At 43.1% G+C, this 24,195-nt stretch overlaps 1 protein-coding gene and 1 pseudogene across 2 annotated transcripts in view; one reads left to right on the top strand and one right to left on the bottom strand.

Annotated features, from left to right (window-relative positions):
- The window catches only part of LOC310775662 (tektin-3-like), a gene marked incomplete at both ends in the record, with an annotated part of 17,557 nt that extends 15,004 nt beyond the window's left edge, over positions 1-2,553 (top strand). Inside the window, one exon of the mRNA XM_083635813.1 lies at positions 2,293-2,553. Within this exon, the coding sequence (XP_083491939.1) occupies positions 2,293-2,553 (261 nt within the window). The remainder of the gene's footprint in view (positions 1-2,292) is intronic.
- A 12,000-nt stretch (positions 2,554-14,553) lies between these two features.
- LOC310775660 (DIS3-like exonuclease 2 pseudogene) lies at positions 14,554-21,935 on the bottom strand (annotated as a pseudogene). The gene is made up of 2 exons: positions 20,884-21,935; positions 14,554-15,978 (listed from the first exon to the last, which is right to left on the bottom strand). The product of its transcript is annotated as a DIS3-like exonuclease 2 pseudogene (transcript).
- Positions 21,936-24,195: the final 2,260 nt, after the last annotated feature.

Here is a 24,195-nt window from a genome sequence, read left to right as displayed (position 1 = left end):
ATAATTCAATAAATGATTTATAAAAATGACAAAAGGATGGTGTCACAGACATTAAAGGACTTGAGTTGTGCATCCTGGTGGCTCACCTGGTAGCATGCATACGACAGAGACTCGGCCCTTCGCACAGCGGATGAGGGTTTGAATCCAACCGGCGGGCCTTTGCCGCATGTCATCCCCTCTCTCTCTCTCCCCACCTTTCCTAAAATGTCCAAAGAGAAATCTTAAAAAAATGAAAGGACTTGAGCGTTTGCATTTAAGTGAATTCTTTGTTGACCACACTTGACAATCGACTCTCTGTTCACATTGAAGTTGAGAGTCGAACACTGTTCCTAGATATTTGCATGTGTCCACTAATTGCCATTTCCGTTATGTTGGGAAATCTGAGTGAAACAGCTGCCCTCTTTGCATGGTTTCATGCCAAAATGTACCAGCCAGTTTCATATGAAGACTAACTCTCCCATATTATGCAAACACTGCTGCATTTTTTTATGTGCCTTAACTGGTTGGAGTAAGTTGACAAGCTTTTGATCAATGAATTCGAAGTGTTGTTACCACTCATATTTGTATTCATACATGTTGTATGTTCTTCCAGCCTTTAGTAAGGAGTTTATAGATGCATATATACCTGTATGAATGTAGTTGGACCAAATTTGAATGGCTGCATGAAAATAAGTCATCTCATTACAGGTGCTGTGCTCTAGCATTCATGAGATTTAGACTGAGTAAGTTGATCTATTGATAGTGTTGAAGAAATGTTCTGCGCTTCATCTTCATCTCTTTTACGCCTTTCAGCCGCAAAAGCTCACACAAACACACACAACACAACCAACTCCCCATGTCAGTAAAAGATAAGCTGTCTGTGGTTTTCGTTCTCATAACCCTCTGCTCATATCTCTGGAGAGGTCGAGGGGGAGAACATAACACTTTAATATCCTCAAATTAATTTGATGTGTAATAAAAACTAAAACAATATTGATTATTTCAAATACAAATAACTTTGCTACCTCAACCAACACAGATACAAGCTCAGCCTGTGCACATCCTGGGTTAGAACTCAGAACCTTTCTCTAAAAAGGTAGCTGACATAGACTGTGCACCACCAAGGCACTGCCAACAATACTGTATTTCTCACTGTATGACTTTTGAAGTGCGTGGCTATAGGTACAAATCTGGAAAATTCTATATTTGAGCTTTTAGTCAATTTAGAAATAGTTAAGTAGACTTGGTTATGGCAAGAGGTTAATTTCTGGACTTCCAAACATCAATTTAGACTCTAGATCACCTTTCTAAATGGACTAAAAGCAACAATACAGCATAACAATTTCCCGGTTTCAGCCTCACTATTATATAATTAATGCGAATTTCCAGTTTTGGCGATTAATTTCCCAACATGCAACTCTTAGCAACAAGATGAATTTCATCCACTAGGCATAAATATGACATTTCATCAATCATAAAAGTTCTTAGGAAACATTACTGGATCCAAGAAATTTCCAGTAGACTATTGTGGCACATGATACACACTCAACTCAGTGCACCACCAGGGCAACTCTCCTGATTTTAATTTCAAAGTAATTGCTTTACTGAGCAGCCAATCAGTATCCTCCAACAACCTGCTGATGTTCACTTTTGTGAGTAGTAACATGTAATAACCAGTAGATGGAGCCAGTGGTTTTTATACATCAACTCCTCCCTCCCATTCACCCACTATATTGCACCTTTACTTAAATGCTTAACAGTGGCAATGTCTTTAAAAATCATCACATTGAAGGCAGCATTGACACATCAACTGTTTTCGAAGTTTTAGTCACGTGCAGTCCCAAAATTGCCTCTTGTGCTCTCCTGTATTTCTGTAGAGGAAAAGAAGAGCTGTGTGTGTGTGTGTGTGTGTGTGTGTGTGTGTGTGTGTGTGTGTGTGTGTGTGTGTGTGTGTGTGTGTGTGTGTGTGTGTGTGTGTGTGTGTGTGTGTGTGTGTGTGTGTGTGTGTGTGTGTGTGTGTGTGTGTGTGTGTGTGTGTGCATGTGTATGTGTGTGTGTAATTGGTTTGTATGGCTGGCTGCCATAGCATACTGTAGCAATGGAATGAAATCTGATGGAGGCATATAGCACATATCTTGCAGATAGTTTGATCATGGAATCAGTTTCTATTTGTGTTGCCCTGGCCATGCCCATGCCCAACTGCTGGCTCCCAGCTAACTCTACTCCATCTTCCTTTTCCGCCTCTGCCCTCCCTTTTGCGCTACTTTTCTTTTCCCTGGCCACATTTGCCAGCTCTGACTGGGGGATCCCAAGGCGTTCCCAGGTCAGAGTGGAGATGATCTCTCCACCTCGCCCTCTGTCATGAGTGCACAAGTGGGTGAGAATCTGGATATAGAAGACGGGGTCAAAAAAGCATTTGGCCTCTCCATTATCTATGGTGAGAGTGCAGATGTTACCTGCGGGCAGGCCAGAGCTTCCAAGTGGCACAAACTCAAGAAGAAGTCTACAATCCGCCTGCCACCCAGCAAGCAAAATGACTTCATGATGACGTCTTTCACTGATGTCCAGGAGTAGGCCACAGCACAGCCGATTTGGGGATGATTTAGACGTCTAGGTGGGGACGTCAGCAGCTTTATACTAATTATAATGTCCAGATTAACAATTTATGCTACATTTTCAAAAAAAAAACCACATCACATCACACCCAACTAAGGACGCCCATCAGTGATGAATCTTCTAAACATGGGGCCATCTTGAAATACTGGCCATTACCTCACTTCCAATATGAATAAAATAAGAAGTGAAACAAAAACAGAAGTCAGTAAATGACGGCACCACCTAGACAAAGATGTGGCACTGCCCAAAATGGTTCCCAAAGGCAGAACCATATACAGTATTTTCCATTTCAGAAAAATAATCAAAGCTAGGGCTAAAAAAAAGGAGACTTCATTCAAGCACTCAAGCTTACCAGAGGGGGCCATTTCCGAACTGCTGTCTTTCCAAAGTGCTCCACTGAAAGCCCTTAATGCATGGCTGTTATCCCTTCATTTGAATGTATTTGCTCAGCTGAAAATGACCTTATATAGCCTTCTGGGGGAAAAGCACCTGCCAGACTCATTAGCTACAATTTATGTGGAACAGACTTTGGACCTTGACATGATGCATGATTTCAAATAAGTTTCAAAATCAACTTACAGTATATGTTGACATTGTTAGATGATGTCACCGATGATGATGACCATTATATGATGTCATCGATGATAATGATGTCACCAAGGATGTCAACAGTGATGATGCCACAGTGATGATGTCATAATTGAAGTCGATGTCATCAGTGATGATGTCACTCTTGGCATATGTCACTGTTGATGGTTATAATCTCTGATGATGTCACACTGGAATGTGATGTCACTGTCGAACGCGAATCAGCTCTGCCAGCTTCACGCTGTTAGATCGTATCAGATTCAGCAACAGTCTACGTCTAGTCTTTATTTTTTTATTTTATTTTTATTTAACCTTTATTTAACCAGGTATGTCTCATTGAGATTAAAATCTCTTTTACAAGAGAGACCTGGCCAAGAATGGCTGCAGCTACATAGTTTCAGACACAACAAACAGTAAAACTTACAACAAGACAACAAACAAGAAAACAAACAAGCTCGAGAGTGCAATACAGTACGGGTGCAGGAAAAAATACATTTGAATCATCAATTAAAACATTTACAGTTAATAGAATCAAATTCCAGGGACTTTACAATGCCTTTAAATTCACTAAGGGTAACTAGGTCCCATAGTTTAAGCCCATTCTGCAGGGTATTCCAAGAGGATGGTGCAGAAAAAATTAAAGGCCTTTTTGCCCATCTTTGTTCTTGGCTGCAAGTTTTCCTGTTGCCAGTTCCCGTTTAATACCAGTTATCAAGTGTGTCAAGCATGTCAAGTGTCTGCACGTGGATCCACTAGTCTCCCACCTAACAGCCATGAATGGTATCATTCTGTATCAGACATTCTGAGGCTTGTAATCTAGCTGTATTCTCTGTAAAACATTTGTCATTTGAAGTCAGCCATTGTTTGGATGTGCGTTGCAGTACGCTCAATCACATTCAAACATAAACTCTGCCCACACACACACACGCACGCGCACGCACGCACGCACACACACACACACACACACACACACACACACACACACACAGACAGACACACACACACACACACACACACACACACACACACACACACACACACACACACACACACACACACACACACACACACACACACACACAGTCCTGCTTCCCTATTCAGCCATCTTGGTTTGTTTGACCACACTCATTTGAGAAGATTAACTGTCTGCCTTAGACTGCCTTTGCTTTACTAAACTAAATATTTAAGTGTTTGAGGTGCATGTGGTGCTTCAGAGCCCTTGGTGATAGTCTATACCCCAGCTCTGCTTGCTTTTCCTCAGCCCACGCAGCAATCACACACGACGGTTAGTTGGTACATGCCATATAGACAAATTTCTCTGGTAAAAAGCAATGGCTATTGGGACATCTGCACACTCTGTATCACTTGTAGACCACATGGCCTTGGGGACGAAAACATGGGCCCATAGCAGTGGTTCTCAACCTGTGGTACAGGTACCACTGGTGGTATGCGGGTGGTATTTTAGTTTTAGAATGTAAATTGTCTATAAAATAATATAATTTAATGTAATTTCACATAACGTCAACATGAAGTGTCAAATTAATTTTGACACTTCATAAGAAAGAATTTGGGCATCTCTGTTATAGAAGAACATGCACAATCATTTATAGGTTGGGCCACATGAAGGAACCAGCAAACCTCAATTTCATGGCATACATGTTAATTCAGATCTTCATCAACCATTTACTAATATTAGTTACAACCTTAATTAACATGTTAAACCCTTAATAAATGTTAACAAGTTACATGAATTAAGGGGTTTAGTCATGCTTATTAAGCATTAAGCAACCCTTAATCAATGCACCCTTATTGAAAAGTGTTACACATTAGTTAAAGGTTAATTAATGCTTACTAAGCTTTTCTAACCCTGTTAATTAAGGGTTAATTAATGTCCATTAAGCATTAACTAAGCATTAATTAACCCTTAGTTAATGTACCCTTATTGTAAAGTGTTACCAGTTAGGTGTATTTTGTTTGTTTGTTTTTTATATATTTATTGGGTTTTTCGTTTTTCGGAAGAAAAAAGTATAAAAGTATAAAAGTAAACACTTACACACAAACATACATAGACATAGTGAGATAAAACAAAAACAAACAATAAAAACAAAATAAATGAATGAAGGAATTATTGTGTACGTGTTATGTTACTTGATATTTGACTTTCAAGATAATTAATAAATTGTCCCCATATTTTAAAAAGCTTTGTATTTTCCCCTTGGTGGCATAAGTCAGTTTTTCCATGGCGAGAACGTTGTCCAGCTGGCTGTGCTTTAAGAGGCATTAGCTTTAAGAGACATTAGCTGACTCCAAACAATTGTGTCAAATATCCTGAGGCAAGACATCTGTCTGTGTTTTCGTGTGATTGACATCTAGGCGAGGGACTCGGTATAGTTACAGGAAAACGGTCGGCAGTCGTCTTCCTGAAATTGAATCAAAACAATGGCTGTGCTCAAAGAGAACTGTGTACCATACTGTATAGTGAGATGTATAGCCTTGTGCTGTACTGAGTGTAGCCTTGGATATTGGACTGCTCTGGAGCAGTGGTGATTATAATGCATGGAGCACTGATATGTTGGATATAGAGGGCGCTGTAACCCCTCTTTTACTAAACAGAGTATAAAGCCTTTATTTTGACATTTACCCCTCAAAGGAAATGCCAAAGCTGTTTGGCTTCTTTAATGGAATGTCTTTTGCATATTTTTAAGTGTTGTTGTTTTTTTCTTTTCTTTTCTTTTCCTTTTTTTGCAGTCTGTGAAGCCTCAGTAGTCATTCGTTGGGAGACTGATAAACTGATCAACACAAATACAAGTATTACCTTATGTTAAGATATAACACTTAATTTATAAGGAATGTACTGTAGTAAAAGGTTTCCAGACACATTTTGTCTATTTCTCAAGTTCTTCTTAATGTACAGCCTACTTAGCGAACAATCAGCTGCTTGGAATGGATGTGTAAATTCACAGCAGGGGGAACGTGCTGTGACAAACAGTGGTTAAAAACACTTTAGTAGTAACAGCCATATCGACAGTGTAGTGATTAGACAGTGGCTGTTTTCCAGGCAAGCGGAGGTCACAGAGTCCTGGCATATGGCACAGCTTCCCAACACTCTGACATTCTACATCCTGCCTGTTACTATTGAAAGACGGACACACAATTCACCCTTCATTTTCCTCCTAGTGTTTCCTGCTGTCAGTCGAAGGGTCCAGGGCAACCCCCCCCCCCCCCCCCCCAACCTTAACCTCTATAGGGTGGAGGGGGTTAGCTTCCTTCCCCATGGGGCGACTCAGAAGGAGGGTGCACGTGGCTGGCTCAGTCTATGCCTTGGGAGGTGGTGGAGCAGAGAGGCCCATGGTGTTTACAGAAAACACAGGCGTGTCCTGCACATTCTCTCCCTCTCAATGAAAAGGCTGGGCCGGGGTTGAAATGGATTTTTAAAACAAAACACGCAGAAGGAAACGGAACGGACGGATACTTCGCCACTCCATCATCTGCACCTCCCTTTCCCCTCTGCTGTTTATTTCTTTTGCCAGATGTGCATGCGTGTGCTCCTATGACTCCAGGACTGGAAGATGTATGGTCCTGGACCCAACCCAGAAGAGCCTGATATCCTCCATGATGACATCACAGCGCCCACTCTTCATCCCACAGCCAATGTTCCTAATTCATTAACGAGGACCCGTGACTGTCAAGATGCAGCACATTAAAACACATTATGATTTTTCAACGCTGTCTCTGCTGAAGAGTGGTTTAGATCTTGTTAGGGCCCAGCATTATCAAATGAAATGAACAATTACCACCAGAAAGTTAGTCATTTTCTCCTAAAGACACAAATGAGACGTGATGGCGATGGCGAATGTTTTTTTTAGCCTGTTTTACATGGACTGAAAGAGTTATGTGAGACACACTGCCTACAGAATAACATTTCTGGGGGTTCACACCAGGGGTGTATTTGTTTCTATATTTGTTGAGGCAGCAAAACTATTTGTATTTGTAATCGAAAACAAGTAGGCGTAACAATCCTGTTTTTGTTTTGATTACACTTCTAATTTTAGGATATTAAAGTGATTAAAACAAGTGCTCTTCAATAAACTATTCTGCAAAGAAGGGTTCCTACAGCAGGTCTTGAAGCCCAGTCTCCCAGACCAGAGCGCGCCGACCACTCCACCACACAGACAAACAGACAGACCAGCAGCACATCCATCCGTCCCCCTGTAAGGAGGTGGTTATAGAGCTGAACAGTCAGTCACATGACGTCTCTTGCCCCGGAACCAGAAGTGAGCTCCCCATTTATTTTCTCTATAGCCATTTTGAAGAATCCTTATATAACGAGTTTTAAGGCTGGAACCAAGCCAACCCGTGACTTACTGAATCGTGAGTGACCATAAAACATTTCACTTGGAGCAAAAACAAAAATAAAGACGTGGGGGAAAAAAAATCTAAGATTCGATTCCATTCGCATTCAAAATTTGAATTTTGGGCCTCCGTTGTCACCACTCTCTTACTACACCACTCTGGCTTGGGCGAGTTCCAGAAATCCTTCCATGATCCATGATCTATTCTAAAGGATAAACTGTCATATGTGGATGGTGAGGGGCCACGTTTCATTTCATTTCATGTTTTCTTCTTTTTTATGTCTGTGAAGGAAGTGGTGGTTGTGCTGCCCCACCACAGCATGAGGAGAGGGGCTTCAAATTGGAGATGCTGTTGTTGTTTTTGCACTAAACACACCACATAGGCCTATGAGCTCAAATAAAAATCTAAGTCATGGCAATGAAAATGCAAAAACAGTGAAGCTTAAGATATTGAACTATCAAGAATGCATGGTCAGCGACCAACTACAATGCCTTCATGTACAGACCCCCTCTTGAAAACCCCTGAACTAGTGGATTCATGCTGATGTAGCTTTCCTTGTGTATTGTTTTTTTAGTTTGCATTATAAACTACAAATGGGAGCATTTGTGGCCATTTATAGGCTTAGCCCTAGCTAACATTTACTTAGCAAACCAAGCAGGCCACATGTTGACTGACAGTGGTCACAGCCACTGGCAGATTAATGAGCCATTAGGCTAAATTTTAGCCAGCCATTCCCAAACCCTTGGCTGGCCTCCATGGTCACGCAGCCCTGCTTGCTGTTTGGTAGGTTTGCCATGGCAACAGAAATCTTGAAATGGGACAAGCATGTCTGGAAGAAGTGGCGGTGATGGAACCGCTGGAGAGGTCTGGGAGCCTTTGACAGCCTGAGAAGAGCACAACTGAAACCTCCTCGTCAAATTTCAAGGCATCAATGGCCAGCTTATTAGCTTAAACCTAAATGTCAGTCATCGTAGGCTGCATTTATAGACTAGAATTAGCCAAATTCACTTCCCACCCAATTCAGCCATTTTGTATCTAAAAGGCAGGAAGTAATACAGCTAGGTGCAAGCAAGACATTAGTTAGAGCCCTGGCACTAGAACACCTAAATGGATTGGAAGTTGGAAACCCTCATTAGTGTTCTGCTTGCACCTGTGTTACTTCCAGCCTTTTAGACACAAAATGGGTGAATAGACCCTTTTCACAGGGGCCATTTTGTGTCGAAAAGGCAGAACACAGGTGCAAGCAAAACACTAATGAGGGTTTCCAAATTCCAATCATGGCAGTTGAAAACCCTCATTAGTGTTTTGCTTGCACCTGTGTTTACCCTGCCTTTTCGACACAAAATGGCCCCTGTGAGAAGGGTCTATTGGGTGAGACGTGAAATAGGCTAATAGTGTAGCGGTACAAATAAGGCGTCGTACAGATTCTAGCTAAACCACAGAAAACGGAGCAGTTCAACTTCAAACCTCTATTCCAGGAATCCTTGGTAAAGAGTGTGCAGAAGGACCACACACAGTAGAATCCCACACCTCCACTTTAGGCTAAGCGTTTATTTACATGGGCACTGCATATGCTCCCATTCAAAAGGAGAAAAAATGTAATAGCCTATTGGTACATTTACAGCAATTTCTTAACGGTTTCAGTTGACAGCTCTTGTTATCTCCTAATTGCTTTTGAAAGCCATTGAAAAGTGAGGATTTTTGTTTGGCATTGATCTTTGATGTTTGATGTTACTATGCTTGTCCAATGTTATATTCCTAGGAGAAGTGACAACCCAACCAGCTCCTCTTGCGTGTGCGCATGAGCCCCCAGCTACACTAAGAGTAATGGCAGTTATTTACCCTCCGACACCTTCGAAAATATTTACCCCTCCTCGCTCCTCACAACGTCGGACTTCATCCCAGAGCTGTCAGCCGCAAGGAGAGCCGGACGATGCCCATTTTTCACCCTGTTTTGCCCTTCACTAGACTATTCACATACGTACACGCACAACACGCACACAGGCACGCACACACGCACGCACACACACACACACACGCACACACACACACACACACACACACACACACACACACACACACACACACACACACAGACAACCGTCAGACATCACAAGCATACAGACCAAGATTTTAAATATTGTGCACTATACTCTAAATGTGCCAGAGGCGTTATTCAAGCAACCTGCACAAAGACACCTTAATTGGACACCTCTGCACATTCCTAGCAGTGCTGCGGTACAGTAGTGCTGCGGTACAGTCGGTCAAAAGGCCATTCATTCCTCAGTTTGGAAACAGAGCAGCTATTTGGGAGGTGCTCAGTGCCCCTTATTAGGCCTGTGAACCTAACTAAGCCTGTGGTATTTATTTATTGCACCTCCTTCACCACATCACTTTATATTGCACACATCTTAGTTAAAATTGGCTAACTGGGCTGTGTCTGTCTGTCTGAGCGGTGTCAGTCACGATTTGTGATGGAATTGATGCCATCTGTGATGTCACTTGAGCAATTGTGATTTCATCAATGATGTCATCAGTGATATCACTTGAGCAATTGTGATTTCATCAATGATGTAATAAATCCTTCCTGGCTGAGAGGCCAGAGCCACAACCTCAATACTGCTGGAAAACTCTGAGCCACTGGATCACACTTCTTAAGACAGGTTTTTCTCAGAGCATTTCACTCCTTCCTCTGGCTGTCTCAAAATTGAGTGAGGCTCAAACCCACAAGCTCGGTACTGCTGGGCAGTAATCCAACTCGCTGAGCCACTGGGTCACACCTTTTAAGACAGGTTTTCTCAGAGCTTTTCAGTTTTTCATCTGACTGTCGCCGTTTAAAACTGACTGAGGCTCAAACCCATGACCTCAAAAGTGATGGAGGCTCGAACCCACGAGCTCAATACTGCTGGGCAGTAATCCAACTCTGTCACACTTATTAGGACAGGTTTTCTCACAGCTTTTCAGTCTTTCGTCTGGCTGTCCATTTTCATAACTCTAACTGACTGAGGCTCGACCTTTCAACCTCAAAACTGTCATGCAGCTGTCAAACTCTGTGAGCCACTGAGTCTCACAAGTTCAAGTCATTTCTGTCAGAGCTTCTCAGTCTTCACTTGAGAGTTCTTCAAAGTCCAAGCTTTCACTGAGGCTCAACCCAAAAACCTCTAAATCGTGGTGTGGCCATAGGTGTAATTTACAATGGGGACATGTCCCCACCACTTTTCAACATAAAGTGACACCCATGTGTACTCAGATGTCAAATATGGTCCGACAAAGAATTCTGGGGAATTTGAGTCTGGAAAAGTATTGAATTTTGAAATGGGAAATGTGTAGGAACCCTGCATACCTCAAGATGCATCTTTACTCATAGACTGAGATGAGCTGAGAGTATAAAGTGTAAGAGTGGGAAATTAAAGGAGAATTAAAAAAATGTACAACCTGGACCTTATTTCCAACATCAATTATGATTTTTAACTCACCCTGACGCATGCAGCGGCTCATATCCTTATTATATGATACTGTCATGAATGTGAGCCGCTGTGTTTACCTCTGCCAGCCATCCATTGCTCTGTATTCCATGTGGGGACTGACAACCGTGGACTCAGACTCAGTTGAGAGCTCAGAGCAGTCGATAAGCCCCATGACCATCCAAGGCAGGCTAAACACACGTAGGCATGGCTGGATCTTTATCAGATTTCGATAATATATAGACGATGCATTTGAATTTGATGGCCGCCCGTATTTATTTGAGTAACGTCATTATGGATTACAGACTGAGGGGCGGGGGGAACAGGAGTTGCCAGGGTGAACACACTAGAGCTGGGTATTGGTTCAAATTTCAAGAATCGATTCGATTCCGATTCACAAGGTTGTGAATCGATTAATTTCGATTCGATTCGATTCGATTCGATTCCGATTCGATCGATTTCAATATGTTTTTTGATCTGTACCCTGAATTACATGTCCAGTTATGTAACACAGGGGTTCCCAACCAGCCAAGTAGATACACGGGGAAAAAAGTTGCAGACCTGTTGTCAATTTTAATGGTTTTAGTTACACATATATTTACTCACCAGGTGGTGACAAAGGGTAAATAACAGCCTTTTCATCTGTCAATAAAGACACTTTCACAATTATGCACAGTGATTTGATTTCAGCCTATATAATTTCTAAAAGTAATGATCAGACATTTCCATTCATGTAGCCATTTGTTTTTGTTTCAACTACAAACATAAATAAACGTCAACTTGAAACTATGTTTCAACTACCACACACAGCATAATATTTTAGCCCGTTTATTAAAAAATAAATAATAATAATAATAATAAAAAAAAAAATCGATCTCTGGACATATGAATCGATAATCGAGGATTAAAATAAAAATCGATTAAAAATCGGAGAATCGATTTTTTTAACCCAGCCCTAGAACACACTACACCAAGGTAAATAGAGCGTTCATTTTCTCATTGTCACTATGATATAATAAGGATATGAGCCGCTGCGTGTCGGAAAAGAAGCTATTTACAGGACCTAAATACACGCATTACACATGCCCCGTATTCCTCATTTCCAGGCCGCTGCTCAGCGCATTGTAGCTCCGTGGTGCATCGATATCCTGAGGTTTATTCCATATTAGGTTAATTGTGTTGTTTTACTAATTGGAATTGGAACTACAGTATAATTGATTGATAATTGATGACTTGCCCTGTAGTGTGAAATTGGCCTATATCTTAGCCATCCTAAAAACATGCTCCCTCTTGCATTGCACTGCACGTTGTTTTGTTCATCTTTCTCTCCCCTGTAGAATCTTGGATCAGTTTAGTTTTGTGGGTTAGGAAGAAGCCCAGGCCTTTGAATAACCTGCAGAGCCAATCCTGTTATATTATTGGACTGCTGCGGGACCACCTGCAGAGCTCACAATTGACCCCCATCAGAAAAATGACATTGGCTCAGGAATAGGTTGCAGCAGTGAAATCCGGCATCTGGTGTTACTCCTCTCTCCACCTCCATAATCTGGCTGTAACTGCCCTCCCCTCCCACTCGGCACTTCCCTACAGATGTGACATGTCTACCCGAGACTGTATCATCGTCCCTCCCGCTGAGCAGGAGTGTCTCTGGAGACGACCAACGTGAACATCTCTGTCTACACTTGGCCTCAGGCCCGGCGCTAGGGGCGGGCCTGACCGGGCCGGGCCCCCCCATTCAACAAACTGGCCCCCCCATTAAAAAAAAAAAAAAAAAAATTTTTTTTTTTTTTTTTTTTTTTTTTGGCTAAACGTTTTTCCGTTTTTCTGTTTTAAAGTTTAACATGGAATCTGGCTGTCATTAGGCATTGATTAACTGAATGCTATTGCTAACTGTTACTTTGAACATCCATTTGCAATGATTCTGGCTGGATATTAACTATTGTAAATTTGTCACAATGAATGCAATTTGTGCACAATGTGTAAATACACTTAATATTAATTGTTTAGGCCTAATTATTTGTAAAGTCACAACACATTAGAGATGTGTGTAGTTCTTCACAGATTTAGCCTCTTCATTTTGCTCTCAAATGCACCAGGTTGACGAATTTTACTTTAAAATGTACAAAATCTTCTTCCGGGGGAGAATCCCCCCGGACCCCCCTTGGGTAGCTTGGCCCCCCCAAGCTAGTGGCAGGCCCCCTCTGTAACTTGGGTCTGGAGCCGGGCCTGCTTGGCCTGATTGAGTCCTTCAAGCTAAGGCAAAAATGTGACTGACCTATCGTTGTACAAACAGAGGTTATGCTGGGATTCATGTGATTGATGTGTGTACTCGTGAGGCATATTTGTGTGAATCCAGGATAGCTTTTCACTGGCTGTAAATACACAAGCATGGAGCGTTAATCATAATGGCACATTCTGCATGGGTGACCCATCAGATATCTCATCTTGCCTCGACACACGCATACACACGCATACACACGCACATACGCGAATATACACGGACCTGCACCATATCATTTTTAGCATGCAGTGAACCTTGTCGTTAATAAAGACAGTGAATCTCGGACATGTCTAGAGGGGTGTATTTATAGTGAACCTTGTGGTTGTTAAAGGGATACGCCACTTTTTCGGGAGTTTAGCTCATTTGCCATATCCCCCCCACATAACCAAGGTACACCATGCCTTTATCGTCACTGTCCGAGCAGTATACAGTTCATCGCGTGGTGAGTACCCGAAACATAACATGTATTTTGGCGCTATTAGATATGTTTTGAAGGGGTGTGTACCACTGGCATCCATTATATGGCGATACTTACCAACTTCACGACTGTAGCTCACTGTATACTGCTCGGACAGTGACGGTAAAGGCATGGTCTACCTTGGTTATGTGGGGGGGGGATATGGCAAATGAGCTAAACTCCCGAAAAAGTGGCGTATCCCTTTAATAAAGACACAGTGAATCTCGGACATGTCTAGAGGGGTGTATTTATAACAGCCTGGCATGCCTCGGATGCTCTGGGTGTTACCAGAACTGTCACCAAAGGCCAACAGCATTCCTAAAGCCATTAACATTAGATGTCAAAACAGCTGGCTTTGAAAAAGTTTTTCCATCATCTGCAATCAAATAATATATCTGTGCTCACATACTGTCTGTCCTCAGAGTAGTGTCATTCTATTCAAAAATCATACTTGCTCCATGGTTGGGATAATGAGTTTTTATTGGAAGCTGCCACTTGCACACACACACAATTGGCACCTTTGAATATATATAGCTGCTCTTTAAAAAAAACAAAAACAATAACAGCAACAATAATAACAGCAGTAACAAGAATAACAATGTCTAAAATACATAATATGTTTTATTAGTAACAATAATAAAATAAAATAATAATAGTCGATGATTATGACAATAATTGATAAAAACATTGTTTTTATTTTGTTTTTCATATCAGGTAATGAGTGTAATAAACACTGAAAAAATAACCGTGAGAGAATCGTGATCTCAATTCAGAGAAAGAAAATTATCATTTTATCCAGAATCGTGCAGCCCTACTTAAAGTGCATCTGATCCATTCTCATCCAGCCTCTTGAGCACTGCTCTGTATTTCATGGGTGTACCTTCTGCTCTGAGCTGTACCTGCACCAAGGTGAAGACTGATATTACCTGCTGCACTGGGGGTTTCTGTGGCTCCTCTGGTGACCAGACCAGAGTCAGCTCTCCCTTCTTCCCCACCTTGTGATGGTGGAACCTGTCTAGTCCCGCCAGAGACTTGCAGTAGATGCGTTGCTTAACCCCATAGCGGAGGACCAGCACATCAAAGGACTGATCCAGCACCTCCATCACCATGGCCTCAGAGTCAAGGGGACCACACCTCTTCACAAAAATGCTGAAGAACAGCTCAGAGCTGAGCTGCTGCGCTCTCTTGGAGGCAGTATTCTTGTCATTGCAGTGAGATGCCTGCCTTTGAACTTGTCCTGCCAGCTCTAGACGACGGCTGTAACCCAGTGAAGAAGCCAGCAGCCGGTGTACAACAAGGTCTGCGTAGCGTCTGATGGGTGATGTGAAGTGTGTGTAGACAGGAACGTTGAGGGCATAGTGCTTAAACAGGTGCACCTCCTTCAGTACACCTGTACAAAAGTACAATGCCGTCTGCATGGATCTGGAGCACAAGTGGATGAGGACCTCCTTCCTCGCACTGGAATACTCATCATCACTGACGGTGGTGTGGAGACTCCTATGCAAGGCTCCTGCAGAGGTGAAGTTGACATTGAGGCCCATCTGGTCGCAAAGCTCCTGCAGCTCGTCTACCGTCTTGGTCTTGGGTGGAGGGTGGCGTCGGAGGAGGGCCGTTCAGGGAAGGAGCTGTAGATTTGGTTGGCTGAGGCCATGTTAGCCAGCAGCATGTACTCCTCCACCAACTTGTTGCTGTCTTTGTGCTGATAAACACTGCAGCTTTGGGGCATCGTGGTTTCTTTGTCGAGGGTGAAATATAGTTTTAACTGGTGTAGTCTGAGGGCTCCTCCTTCAAAGCGTTTAGCTCGGAGGTTCTTGGCGATGGTGTGCAGGTTGAGCACAGCCTGGTGGATTTCGTCGATGGCGTGTTCAGGGGCCACATGTGGCAACTCCTCAGCAGAGAACATCTTCTTCAGGGCCTCGATCATGCTCTGTGCATGCTCCTAACTCAACTTCACGCAGGAGCAGATCACTGAGCGGCCTAACCACTCATCCAGAATTTTCCCCTGAGGTGACATTTTCCAGATGACAGAGAAGGTGAGTCTGTCATTGAGAGGGTTCAGACTGCACAGCTCCTCACACAGCAGCCTGGGCAACATGGGGATCACCATTTGCACCATATATATGCTGGTGGCTCTTCGGCTGGCAATGACGTCCAGAGCGTTGCCCTCCTCCACAAAATAACTCACGTCAGCAATGTGGACTCCCACCTCGAAATTACCATCTGGGAGTGGTTTACAGGACAAGAATCCGTGTATGTTGTGTTCTTTCGTTTTTCCGTTTCAAAACCAAATCGGAAAAACCAAATAACCGTTTCGTTTTTTTCTTTTTCCGTTTTAAAACCAAAACGGAAAAACGGAAAATCCCAAAACGAAAAAACAGGAGGTTTTTCTGTTTTAAAACTAAACGGGAAAAGGGGAAAATCAAGTTTTATTTGTTTTGTTTTGTTTCTGTGATATTTGGATATTTTTGGAAACCCCCGTGAATGCTGGGAAAACGAGGAGAGGAGAGGAGGCGCATGCGTGACATTTCCGCGGAAGAGTCTCAGAAAACAGGAAGAGAGGAGTTGTATGGTCTGAAGTTTGCTTGTTACGTTTTGACAACTTATTGCAGTTATGACCGCACTTGAACCTTATCATAACTTGATCCACGAACTGTTTGAAAGTGGACAAACATACTCCGAGATCAGTGCCGCTCTGCAGCTTTCTGGTTAGTAACGTTATTTCGTTATTTTTTATGTTGTTTGTCGTTTTTATGTTTTCCTCTCCATGTGGCCATGCTTTCAAACTTATATCAGCTAAAACAGATGTTTAGGTAACGTTACATTAACGTTAGCTTGCAAGCTAACGTTAGCTTTCAGCTGTTATATTTGAGGCAAACCTGCCGCTCATGTTGTGGTGTTGTACAGTATAACGTAGCGACTAGCTAGCTTGTCTGTCTGACCGTCTGCATGTCTCTTTGTCTGTCAATCTGTCTCACTGTCTGTCTACCTGACTGTCAGTCAGCAGATAGACAGACAGTGAGACAGACAGTCAGTAGCCTACATCAGTCAGTGACTAACTGACTTTCTGACTGTCTGCACGACTGTCTGTCTCACTGTCTACCTGACTGTCTGTCTGTCTACCTGACTGACTGTCTGTCTGTCTCACTGTCTACCTGACTGTCTGTCTGTCTACCTGACTGTCTGTCTGTCTGTCTGCCTGTCTACCTGACTGACTGTCAGTCAGCGTCTCTCTGACTGACTGTGTGTTTCGCCGGTCTACCTCACTGACTGATGTCTGTCTGCCACTGACTGTCTGCCTGACTGTCACACTGGATGTTATGTAATTTAGTGTATAGCTTTCCATTGTTGCTTTGAATTTGACATTAGGCCAGCCATGACAATAGAGGCCTCTTTTAGGTCTGTGACCTCTGACCCCTTTTGTTTTTGCCCATAGTCTTCTGCACGGCGCAGCCACAGTCTTCATCACCCAGTCTCCTGAAAGGTTCCGCCTGTGTCATTGGTGTCCGGGCCATCGTCCAGGGTTGCTCCACCCTTCAGCCCAACCTCCTGGACACCCTCTACACCTGTTGTGCCTGTTCGTCGCTGCCCAGGCCACATCACCTGCTCACTTCCTGCATGGGGCGACTACTTAATTTGAACTATACCTCAACATCCTGGACTCAATCTCCCAGAATCTTTCACACCATCACCTCTCACTCACCTCATTAGTGCCCACGATCAGGATTTGATTACCCCACCTTCATAGCCTGGGTAAACCCAGCCTCCACATGACCTCTATCATCTATCATACTATCAGCACCGAAGAAATGTACACTACAGGCATAGCCTGTGACGTCACGTTGAAGGCTGGGTTTACCCAGGCTACCACCTTCATCCTGCCTTTTATAAATGGTTATACTTGCAACCAGGGTCTAAGCTGATATATTTCATACATCTTTGTACCAGCTAACATCCATGCCTCTACATACATGCAATATTATTAGTCTAAAGTTTAGACTTAGACTACCAACCAGCAAATATCTCCAAATAAAAGCTGAGAGGACTATCAGCATATCAACTTCTTGGTTTAACAGTCTACATATAAAATTGTATTTTTTTTTCTTTTACCAAAAAGTCGTTCTACTCTTACAGGCAGGGCTATGTCGAACACGGACCATAGACAAGTAGCTAGTGCCAAGTACTGTAGCTTAAAAAAATGACCAGCAGGTCAATTCACACTCTTACATAAAGGTGGCTATGTGATAGACCAGTGGTTCTGACCCTTTTCCTTTCAAGGACCCCTATGAGGACCACAATGGAATAAGCCTTTGGGCTTTATTGTGTTTTCATCCTCAGCGATTCTTTTATTTTAAATTTCTCTTCTATGTTAGTGTGTTGGCAAGACGTGCCCTTTTTAATCACCAAATAAAACCATACCATAATTTAGTCCCCAAATTAGGGCCACTGACCCATTTGATTGGGGGGGACTCTCACACACAAATCTGAGAACATTGTTATTATGTAATTTTGTCCAGAACTCCATAACTGTCTGCATTGTAGAGAGAGATATGACAGATTTGCTGGGGCCTCTGTGTATAATCTAGAGCAGTGGTACTCAGCCTTGCCCTACTCAGGAGACACTGGCAAAAACAAAGCTTTGAAAGAGCCACAATCCAAGTCCCTTTCCTCCCATTATTTTATTAGATTTGTATTTATTTATTTTAAGTAGCCGCATATGGCTCTAGAGCCTCGGGTTGAGTATCACTGATCTAGAGAATGAGTGATATTGTACCAGCCTTAAGCTATACTCTGTATTCCTCCGCTTGCAAGCTATAATATATTCATCTGAGACCAACCTCTGACTCCAGAATCTTTATTCAAGTATTTTACATCATGCAGTGTCAACTTTTGACCATTAAAGCTGTTTGGCATATCATGTCTACTAAAATGTACTGACTGCATTTGTAGTCAATTCTAAATACTTGAGGGGAAAGGGTGGGCATTGGACCTTTGTAGACCATATTACAGTAGCTATCATTTAGCACAATTTTATCTGTAGCTGATATCCATCCATACCTTAATTGCCTGGAGAGTTGGTCTTCACCTGCTTTAATTGTAAAGGATCTTAAGTGTATGATTTGGTGCTGTATAAATACAATTGCTTCACCTATATATTTTTAATTCAGCAAATCAATAATCAGCTGTGTTCAAAATCAAATTTAGTATCCATTTTGTCTGTTTAAACAATTGACACATATTCAAATAGTATTTGTAATTTACTTTGAACAAACATATCTAATACATGTGGCAATGCATATTTTGAACAAGCATATACATGCGGCAATAATACATATTAGGAAATGTAAACCTTTTTAATAAAAATAAATAAAAAAGACCAAACTGTCTTGTCTTATCCGAACTCTGCATCATCTATTCAAATTGCTCCTGCCAGAACTACCTTTTGTATAATAATCAATTGACCGATGACCAAAAGGGTGGACAGGGTGGAGTGACCTGACACGGCCTAGAGTGTGTTCTATTGAGTGTGATCAATAGAACACATGAGAAAAAATAGATTAACAGAACCTTTAAAGGAACACTGCAAAGGATGAAGGTGGGGCATAGATTGAGGTGGGGTAATTCAATCCTGATTGTGGGTACTAATGACATGTGTAACTGGCAATGGTGAGAAGTGATGTGAAGGATTCTCTGAGATTGAGTCCAGGACGTTTAGCTTGGGTTTTTGAACAGCTGCCCCTTCAAATGGTACATTTATTTGAAACAGATACACAAATCACAAGCTGGTCTAGTTAAGTGTCAGTTGATGTATAGTTCAAATTAAGTAGTCGCCCCATGGAGGAAGTGAGCAGGTGATGTGGCCTGGGCAGCGACGAACAGGCAGGTGTAGAGGGTGTCCAGGAGGCTGGGCCGAAGGGTGGAGCAACCCTGGAGGATGGCCCCAATGACACAGGTGGAACCTTTCAGGAGACTGGGCCCGACACTGGTGATGAAGACTGTGGCTGGGCCGTGCAGAAGACTATGGGCAAAAACAAAAGGGGTCAGGGGTCACAGACCTAAAAGAGGCCTCTATTGTCATGGCTGGCCTAATGTCAAATTCAAAGCAACAATGGAAAGCTATACACTAAATTACATAACATCCAGTGTGACAGTCAAGCAGACAGTCAGTGGCAGACAGACATCAGTCAGTGAGGTAGACAGGCGAAACACACAGTCAGTCAGAGAGACGCTGACTGACAGTCAGGTAGACAGGCAGACAGACAGACAGACAGTCAGGTAGACAGTGAGACAGACAGTCGTGCAGACAGTCAGAAAGTAAGTTAGTCACTGACTGATGTAGGCTACTGACTGTCTGTCTCACTGTCTGTCTATCTGCTGACTGACAGTCAGGTAGACAGACAGTGAGACAGATTGACAGACAAAGAGACAGGCAGACGGTCAGACAGACAAGCTAGCTAGTCGCTACGTTATACTGTACAACACCACAACATGAGCGGCAGGTTTGCCTCAAATATAACAGCTGAAAGCTAACGTTAGCTTGCAAGCTAACGTTAATGTAACGTTACCTAAACATCTGTTTTAGCTGATATAAGTTTGAAAGCATGGCCACATGGAGAGGACAACATAAAAACGACAAACAACATAAAAAATAACGAAATAACGTTACTAACCTGAGCAGCGCGGAGCACCAAAACGCTGCAGAGCGGCACTGATCTCGGAGTATGTTTCTCCACTGTCAAACAGTTTGTGGATCAAGTTATGATAAGTGCGGCCATAACTGCAATAAGTTGTCAAAACGTAACAAGCAAACTTCAGACCATACAACTCCTCTCTTCCTGTTTTCTGAGACTGAAACTTCCGCGGAAATGTCGCGCATGCGCCTCCTCTCCTCCTCGTTTTCCCAGCATTCACGGGGGTTTCCAAAAATATCCAAATATCACAGAAACAAAACAACAAAACAAATCTTGATTTTCCCCTTTTCCCGTTTAGTTTTAAAACAGAAAAACCTCCTGTTTTTTCGTTTTTTGATTTTCCGTTTTTCCGTTTTTGTTTTAAAACGGAAAAAGAAAAAAACGAAACCGTTATTTGGTTTTTCCGATTTGGTTTTGAAACGGAAAAACGAAAGAACACAACATACACGGATTGACAAGGCATCATCCAAATCTCTGGCAGTAGCAGGGTCGATAGTGAAGATACACTCTCTCCTCAGATCTCTCCTCCTGCACATCTCCTCAGGGTGGATGGTCCAGGGCAGATTCTTTGGTAGGCAGTCCAGCACCTCATTGGGGAACTCAGAGAAATATATGTTGTATTCTGTCAGGATGCCCTCTGTCTCCGGCTCAATTTCCCCGGCTTGGCCCAGCATCTTAGCAAGTCGACCTTCTGCGAACTTGCTGTTGACTGGCCAGCTGGTGATGCGAGAGATGAACAAGGTGTCTGCGTAGTCACCCGGGCGGGAAGAAAAGCCAGCGGGACAGTCGCGCAGCAGAATCTTAATCCGTGGCACCCGGTGGTCCATAGGCGTGAACATGGCGAAGGGCTTGTATGGGAGGAACTTGAGGAAACCGGTCACAGCTTTCGAGTGTTTACGCTCAATAATGTACACCACTTTAGCAGTCCTTTGGAGTATTTCCCCATTGGATCGTGGAGTTGAGGCATCTTCCAGAGGTCCTCTCATATCCCTCTTCTCTGTGGCACTGAGGGGGATATTCTTAACTCTGCTGACGAGCTCACCCTGCTCACTATGCTGGTCTCCCACAATACCATGAGGGCTGCGATGCCGCTCTACACGGGCCTTCTTCCCTGTCTGCTGCTCTGACTCACTGGCCCCCTCACAGTCAGTGTCCGACCTCACAACCTTCCACTGCTGTCGAGGGAGGACTTGCACCACCACTATGTCCCCATTCAACGCTCTGTTGCGAGCTACGATCCCATCCAGGAATATATCCCGCATGCCATCAGGAGCTGGGATGAAGGCCTCATGGTACTTCTTAGGGTTTATTGTTATTGCCCCCTGAAGGAGTTTTCCTCTTTTTAAACCATGTGAAACGTGCTTAGAGGTCATGTAGGCTTCAAAGACTTGCCTCTTCGCTCCTCTGCCTCCTTTGCTCTTACTTTTGTCTGCAGGAGAATTGGTACTTGAAGCATGAGGCTGCTGCTGGATTTTGGCTTTACCATGAGGGGACATAGGCCTTGACATCTCAGCATCACAACAAGGCCTTATCCCGCCATCTCTGCTTCTCTCCTCCTCGTGTTCTTTGGCAGCTTCTTTTTCTTTGACTTGGCATAGGCATCTTTTGGGTTTGTCCATCCTTGTTTCATTTTCTGAGGAGTGCTGGAGTGATTCTGGCCGTGCTTCACCTCTCGGTTACAGTTAGCCCTGTTGTATTCTCGAGGATTGTGACATAATCAGTGATGTCATAAATTGTCACCAGTGATGTAATTGGTGATGATGTCATCAGTGATGTCACTCGAGTAGACCTGACCCAATAAAGCTGATTCTGATACTGGTTAAAAACGGACACACACGCACACACACACACACACACACACACACACACACGCACGCACGCACGCACACACACACACACACACACACGCGTGCACACACACACACACACACACACACACACACACACACACACACACACACACACACACACACACAGACACACACACACACCCCCACACACACACACACACACAAATATTGAACATATTTGGCTGCCGTCCAGTATATCCAGTGTGCCTATTTTTAGTCAAACATTCACTACATCACTCTAATGCATGAGGCTCAACAATTTGAACCCATGTCTAAAATGAGAATAGAGTGGAATGATATGGAGTTGGCACTGTCTGTACAAGAGTAGTCTAACGGTATGTTTGTACGGTAGAATGTTTAACTCCCCATGCTTTTTAAAGACCAAAGTTCTATTTCCAAACTCCACCCAGATCCTTCCTGTTGATAGCTAAAAGCAGGGGAGGCAGATCCTTGCCAGATGTGTAGGTATGGGGTGGGGACCTACTGGTAAAGGGATGAACACACTTAGGGTGCTTTCACACTCGGGACCCGGGACCGTTTCCGAGCTGACCAGCAGGGAAGAAGGGAGGGGGGGCAATCGTTCTCGGGCACGGAACGGAACGAAAACAATCGTTCCCAGTGAGAAAGCACCCTTAATAATGCCCACTTTCTTATCAGGTCAGGCTACCAAATGTCTGCATATATTAGTCCTCTAGTAGTCTACATCAGGGATGGGCAACTTTGATGATAGAGAGGGCCACACAAAAAATTCCTCGCTACCAGAGGGCCAGATTGTGACCGTGCACTTCCACCAGTAGCCTACTGTAACATCATCACTCCCAATTATAGCTACTAATTTGATGAAAAGGACTGGTAAGCAAAGTTTATTATACCAACATTTATATTATTTTTCATATTCAAATTTAGTAAGTCTTCCATTCAGATGACACCAGAAACTTTGCTCTAGCTTTAAAACAGCCCGCTACAGCAATCTGATGGGGTACATCACCCAAATATGTGATATTCATCAGATTAGTATTGTTGCATGTGCAATGTGCATCCTGGATATAGTTTGTTACAATAGCGTTAACTCAAATGCTAACGTTAAACAGTATGTGGATGGACAATGCTAACACCATTAGCGCCATGTTCTGGGTTGTACAGTAAAATAAAAACAGATTGTGGTGGTCTAACCTAACCTAACCAAAAACGTCCGCCTTGTGTAACGAAAAAGAAAAACAAAGGAAATTGACCCAGGGGCCACACTGAGTGAGGTTGGGGGCCAGTTGCCCACCCCTGGTCTACATCATCAAGATAATGTTTCAGCTGGGCAGCAATAATCAGAGTCTAGCTGATTGTTTCAGGGTGTCTGTGTAAGAGTTGACTATATTGGGTGCTGCTAATACATCATTTTATTATATAAATCCTCCACTTTCTGTCAAACTGTTTTCCTCGAAAATGACAGTTGTGTCTTCTTCTGTGTCAGAAGCTAATATAGGCCAATTGCTACAATAAACATGAGGTGTATGGGGCCAGGGACCAGCAGGGGCCGATAGCGAGCACTGTGAGGTATTTATCGAGGCCCGTATCTACAGCCGGCATTCATTTCACCAGTGTACTGTGCATCCAGGGAGGAAGTAGTTTCACATACCAAGGCCCAGGGGATGCACATCCTGCCAAGAGAGAACCAGAGAAGAAGAAAAACTCATATATCCTTTGAGCTTCTTATCTGAATCAGGCCACAGAGATTCATTAGGGTGATAGGAGGAAGAGACAAGAGAGAAGAAGAGAAAAGAGATATGAGAGTGATCAGATGGAAAAGTAATTTGTTGAGGAGTCTATAGGGAGTGACAACAATGGGTCATCACCTACCTACTGGGGTTTCTTCATTCTGAAAATGTAACAATGTGATTGTTTTTCCCAATGAGCTGTTTTTTTC

The sequence above is a fragment of the Poromitra crassiceps genome (genome assembly GCF_964638095.1).
Source record: "Poromitra crassiceps genome assembly, chromosome: 4".
In the NCBI taxonomy this organism is placed as follows: domain Eukaryota; kingdom Metazoa; phylum Chordata; class Actinopteri; order Beryciformes; family Melamphaidae; genus Poromitra; species Poromitra crassiceps.
This window is presented reverse-complemented; position numbering and strand designations above follow the sequence as displayed.